Here is a 6,330-nt window from a genome sequence, read left to right as displayed (position 1 = left end):
GCTTGATTCCAAAATCACAAAATTAGCAAGGGTGAGACTCAAACCCAAGACATCTCACACACACTCAGAACACTTACCCACTGAAGCAAATACACAAATTTGTCAACTACTCAAAAAAATAGAAATAAGAAAGTTAGGGCGTTACAGATAATCAGTAAGCCAATATTTGCTTTCATTTTGCTTTCCGTACAAAAACGTTGAGGATAATATACAAAATATATTGTAGATTTTATAAACCCAAATTATTTGAAAAATTACGAGTACATTGGTTTTATTAAACCAATTTGAGGGTAGTATACACTAAAGGCACTAGATTCCAATCGTCTTGACGACCCTTAAATTTTGTATCATTGATTCAAGCTCAAGTGTCAAAGATCCTTAAATCAAAATCAAATTTTCAAGTACGTACCACTCCGAACCCATTTTCAAGATCAGATCTTGGCGATCCTAAAGCAAATAATATTAACCCAAAATTAAGTTTGGATGACCTTTGGATTAATTTCAATAAAGAACCGAACATATTTTCAAACATTTGAAGTTTACCACATCAATCAAATATTAAATTTAAACAACTTTTGAATTGAAGCTTCACTAGGGAGGGTCAATTTTTTTTTACCAGCCTTCGTCATCTATTAATCAAAAGATGTTAGATTATTGAATTAAAGATGAGCCAGGAAATTTAAAAGCCCATTCAAGGACATATTATTCAAGAACATATTTAGATGGTACATATTTGATAAAGAAAACTATACTCTTATGAGTTCATTTATCATAATTTTAAAACATTGCATTAACAAAAATCACAAGTTTTGGAAGGAAGTCATAGTTTAAGTTTCCAGGTTCTCATTTCCCTGCACAACAACAAAAAAGAAACCCATGTTTTAGGTATTTTACTTATAGTTGAAAGTGCATAATTAATTTCATGCTTATTGAAAACCCAACCTCTAATTCTCTTTCTCTGATTTGCTGCTCCATTGCTAATTGATTCTGTGAAAAACAAAAATTAAAATTTGTTCAGTTTCATGCTAAACAAGTTCAAGCATTGAAACTTCATTATCAGAACCAAAATTTTAATACATATTAAAAACAAAGAATGTACCCTCCTGCTTCTGAGTCCATTAAGAGATGCAATAAGATGATCCTCCATCATCTTTATTTGGTTTAGGTCCTCAACATTATTTGGGTTTCTCCAGTCTCTATCATTACAATATCACAAATTTTATTATTAGAATATTTCATCATCTATTACATTGCGATTCAAGTGTTGATATGTGCTTAAATCTTGACACGTAACATTTGTGTACATAATTAAAATCGATCCATACAATGATCTGCACATAAATATCAACACATGACATGTACATATACAATCAAAATAAATCCCGATAAATGACATTTATATACAGAATCAAAATCGATTTATGTATTAAATTGTGCATCAATCTCGACACTTGACATTTACATAGAGAATCAAAATAAACCTAGACACATGATATTTGTATACACAATCAAAATAATTTTCAACACGTGATATTTTCACACAATCAAAATCATTTTATGCATCAATCTAAGCGTAAATATTGACACGTGACATTTGCATACACAATCAAAATTAATTAATATGTTGATCCATGCATAGATATCGACATATAATATTTACGTGCAGAGCAAAAATAAATCTCAAGACGTGACATTAACATACACAAATCAAAATCGTTAAATACTAGAATATTTCAAACCTCAGTATCTTGCTCTTTTCCACAAGTTTATCCTTTAGCTCTTGCAGCTCATCTTCGTACAACTAGAGAAAATAAAATAAAATAAAAAATATAGATTTAAAAACCAATAAAAAAGAGAAAAAAGAATTATTATTTTTTCAACTTTAGGGAACCCATTTACCTTGAGGGTATCAGCATTTGTGGCATGGGGCAAGCTTAATAGATCAAACTCTGACTCCGAATTTTCATAAATTTTCTTCAACATCTTCATTTTTAAAAATTAATTTTAATTGTTAAAAAAATTTCATTCTTATTTTTAATTTCAAAAAAATCGCTATATTAGTGTCGGAACATACCTCTATTGTATAGGCCCTCCTGGTGAAAAAAAAATTAGCTATTGATTTTTTAAAAAACAAAAAATGGAAAATACAATATTTTATAAGCATGTTTTACCTTTCCTCGCGCTCCTCGAATGACAAATTCGACAATCTCTTAAGAATACTACTTAAACCACTGGTTTGACCATTTAAAAAAAATTAGAAAAGGAAATAAGAAATAAAGCTAAAATAAGGAAGATGAAATTGAAATTTTAATTGTAAAAGAAAATAATAACATCAATACAGATAATGAAAAAAAATAGAATGAAGTAATTTACGTGGAATTTTGACCAACAAAAAGGGTTGGTCTACCAGATGGGGAAGAAAATAGAAGGGCAACATCAACTTCACACAATATATTAAGTTCTTTAGCTTTCTTCAGAATTCCTGTTTTACGCTTCGAATATTTTGCTTGTCTTGCTTTCAAGTCTTCCAATCTTTGGATTTTTAATTTTTTTCTTCCCATCTCTATTTTCTATGTGCTTTTATAAATCCTTTTTTCTGGTTTTCAAAGGAAAAACCAATGGTATTTATATATGTAAATATGAGTTGTAATCATTTATTATGTAATTATTAGGAGAATCTAAGCTTATTTAAACCAATTAAATGCCACATTATTTTCTAGATTTGTTAATGCTTTTTTGTTGAATTCAATAACCCAAATTTTATCAAAAAATTTCAATTTCTTCTCTTTTTGTACTTTGATGTTTTTCACTTTCCATATAGAGAATAAGAAAATTGAAAATAACATATGCGTGATGATAGTGATTTTTTTCTCCCTCCAACTCCCATTTCCATCCCATATTTATTTTAGGTTTATATTCCTATATATTTAATTTGATACTAGATCAAATTATACGATTGAATAAATATTTGATAAATATATAGCTACTTAATAAAAAAAATTTCAAATATTAAATTAAACATTAAAATTAAACTCAAATATCAAATTAGAATAAAAAAAAAACTTGTACCCTATTAAATCACATATTAAACTATTTATTAGATATATATTTGAACTCGATTTCTTCAAATATAATACAACATTCAACTTCAAAATTGATTTCAAAATATTTTTTCTGGCACTCTTAAAATTTTACAAAATATTTTATGTTAAACTCTTCCATCCCAATTTAAAATTGGATGAATTACATATTTAATCACTTGTATATAATTTGAATTACTTTTTAGTCACTAAACTTCAATATGTTAAGATATGATTACTAATGTTATCAATTTGTTACATTTTGGAAATTAAGATGTCAACGTTGTAACAGAAAACTAACGTGACACGTTATATCACCATTTCAAGAAATAAACTTGTATGCAATATCATGTTAAAGTGTCCGGCATGAGGAATATAACAGTCGAAAAAAAATTATCACAACAATTCCAGAAAATTGTAAGTTATCTTTATGTCTCGTAGAAGTCGGGCAGCCATCCAACCATATCTTCTTATATACCATTCACTAAGCTTCCCATCAGGGAGTCTCGTCACCGGGAGATATAATCAACCGAAGAGCCACTTTTAGTCTTGTTAACTTGGTGGTCAATTCCCCAATCCGTTTTCTCCTGCTTCTCTGTGCTAACAGCATTGTCTGCCGTAACAGGTGGAGGCTTTAGTCCCATAGTGAAGAGTTGAATACTCGGATGTTGGTACTTACTGTCCATCTGCATGAAATAACTATGAGTTCCGAAACAAACAAAGTTAGAAGAATCTCTCATCTGAAGCTCAAACCTGTCGATAGAATCAAGAATAGAAGAGTTTTGACATGTTTCGCTAGAAAATAAAAAAGGGGGGGGGTTCCTTGAATTGGTCATCAGAATATCAATACACATTTATTAACCAAAAATGATCGTGCCGGCTGTTCACAGCGGTGGTCTCTGAGTTGACATCAAGAACGACAGAAAATAAATCTTGTGCGTTTCATTTCAAATTTAAAAAGTGGATAAATTGTGTACCTTGGCTTTTGAGACAATCTTCACTTCAAAGAACTTTTTCCAGGTCAGAAGCATCTGCTCGTGGATACTAGTAGAACGGTTATCATGACCCAACTAAACAAAACGTTTAAAAGCAACAATGAGTTCCATCGCTGAATAAATCAATTTCAAACAGAAAATCAGAAAAGGTATCATACCATAATTGTGGTTTTGGGGCCTGATAATGCGATTATTGTCTGCAATAAAGGTCCCACGAGATGCTCCGCGTAAACTTTAAAAGGCAAAATCAGTACACCACATTTGCAACTATTCCACAAAAAGCTTTATGTTACTACAAGAATATATGCATCTGGAGAACTTACAACATCTGTACCAATAACGTAGTCAAATGGTGGACCAACAGCTTTTATACGATCTTCATTTCCCCAGTCCAACTCCGCGACCTTAATTGATCCAAATGAATCTAAAAATAATCATGCTACCAATGTGAGATAAAGAGTACAACCTGTCATTAATTTCTACAATAGCATTGCCAGGTAATGGTCAAATAATTCCGCTATTACTTAAGCCAAATTGTTCAGTCAAGATTCGTTATGGCACATTGGTGGGCAAAAGAAAAAATATATAAGAAAAATGAATCGTGTAAACTAAATTAGAAGAGCTGAAAAAAGGGCACCTGAACAAGAATTCATCTGCAATATCCTAGAAGTATTGCATTCTACATTTCTCCTCAACAGTGGCACAACCTCGATTTGGTCTGTAGAAACTACATCACATCCCAGCAATGCCATTCCTGGAAATCAAAGTGGAGTCAGATTAAGCACAGTCCGAACAAATAAAGCAGAATCATAAAAGACCTCCCCTATAAATATACCCTGACCACAAGTGTTAAATGAATAGAATTAAAAACTCACCAAACCCCGCTACTCCACAACCTGCTCCAAGTTCGATAACGCGCTTTCCTTTAAGTTTAGACGGGCAAACCTTCCCTTTCTGCAATTCTTTTCCTAAACAATGAAAGAATTTTGCACCATGAATTTCAATACAGAAGAATAGTTGGAAAACTTTTAAAAATACTTTTTGTGGTGTAAAACCGTGAGACTTTCGGGTCAAAACAAGCAAAACCTTCTACACTGGGCACAATTTTTCACAATTGGTACTACCGTACTAGAGCTATATCGCCAACATGAAATGTGAAAGCTAAGTGCTGTACCATCGGAAATATGGGCATTTAACAATCAACATCAACTTAAACTCAACTAAAAAAAAGGCCTCAGCATCAACAACTTGAATATCACTAAAATAGTTAAAGAGCCACAATAAAGATTAAAATGAATACCAGAAATTTGGCAAACACCATTGATGTGTCCCAAACTGTTGTTCCTAAATGTTTGGAATTAGGATCCTACCACAATTGTAGGAAAATTTAAGGAGACAATAAGATAACTACAACTAAAAACCTCAAAAAAGAAAAAAAAGAAGTACTGCACAAGAGAAAATAAGAAATATTACCTGAGAGAAGTGTAGTTGACGACCCAATACTTCAAAAGTGACTACAGATGTACTTGGAGAATTCAACCTAACACAAAACATTAGCACTATATTTAAAAATAAAAAAAAATCCCAAATTTTCTTTTTATTACAACAAATTGCAGGAAACTAATGATGAATGGTATTTTTACCTTTCAGCCTCCATTTGATCGACGATAAGCAAAATTCCAAGATTCGAACTTTTAACTCAAGAGAATCTGAAACTTCCAAATGCTTGTTATTAACTATATTAGTTCTTCAATCCTCGATTACCGTATGAATCAAAGTTCCTTTCTTTCTGGGTGCGTGAGACTTTGAGTTTCAGACTGCTGTGCAATGAAAATCGTAAGCCTTTCCCCTTTCACTCCATGGTTATGGATGGGGCTGGCTTTGTTTTAGCCAATCCCAGGCTAAATCAGCCCACTCATTCAACAAAGAAACAATTGGGGTTCCTTATGGCCCATGGAATTTGTGATCTAAAAGGTGACAGCCCATAGCTTTACTTTGTCACTAAAACTAAAGTAATTGCAACATATGTTCACAAATTATAATCTTGATTTTAAAATGATTTTTAAACTTTAAAAAAATAATTTATTCATAAAGTATTAGCATCTTATCAATAAGAACTTTTCATCTCTCTAGCAATCAACAGAAATATTGAATGTTACCTTGAGTATGGTATAAAACATATTCAAAATTTATGAATCAAAATTTAAACGTATGTAGTTATTGCATCACTCAAAATTTAAAGATAATTTTTAAGA

The 6,330-nt window shown here is 31.2% G+C and overlaps 1 protein-coding gene and 1 pseudogene across 1 annotated transcript; both read right to left on the bottom strand.

Annotated features, from left to right (window-relative positions):
- Positions 1 to 709: 709 nt before the first annotated feature.
- Positions 710 to 1,983, bottom strand: LOC107961146 (uncharacterized). The gene is made up of 5 exons (XM_041112624.1): positions 1,900 to 1,983; positions 1,740 to 1,801; positions 1,100 to 1,196; positions 943 to 987; positions 710 to 851 (listed from the first exon to the last, which is right to left on the bottom strand). Exons 1-5 carry the CDS (start codon positions 1,981 to 1,983, stop codon positions 828 to 830), a joined length of 312 nt encoding a protein of 103 aa, XP_040968558.1. The 3' UTR covers positions 710 to 827.
- A 1,411-nt stretch (positions 1,984 to 3,394) lies between these two features.
- On the bottom strand, positions 3,395 to 5,969 carry LOC107957089 (protein-lysine methyltransferase METTL21D-like; annotated as a pseudogene).
- Positions 5,970 to 6,330: the final 361 nt, after the last annotated feature.

This window comes from Gossypium hirsutum, chromosome A05 (genome assembly GCF_007990345.1).
Source record: "Gossypium hirsutum isolate 1008001.06 chromosome A05, Gossypium_hirsutum_v2.1, whole genome shotgun sequence".
Taxonomy (NCBI): domain Eukaryota; kingdom Viridiplantae; phylum Streptophyta; class Magnoliopsida; order Malvales; family Malvaceae; genus Gossypium; species Gossypium hirsutum.
This window is presented reverse-complemented; position numbering and strand designations above follow the sequence as displayed.

Coding starts and splice junctions, on each gene's coding strand:
- LOC107961146 (XM_041112624.1), bottom strand. CDS start 1,983: ATGTTGAAGAAAATTTATGAAAATTCGGAGTCAGAGTTTGATCTATTA. Junction 1,197..1,739: donor GAAAAGAGCAAGATACTGAG/GTTTGAAATATT, acceptor TTGTAATGATAG/AGACTGGAGAAACCCAAATA. Junction 852..942: donor TCAGAGAAAGAGAATTAGAG/GTTGGGTTTTCA, acceptor GTTGTTGTGCAG/GGAAATGAGAACCTGGAAAC.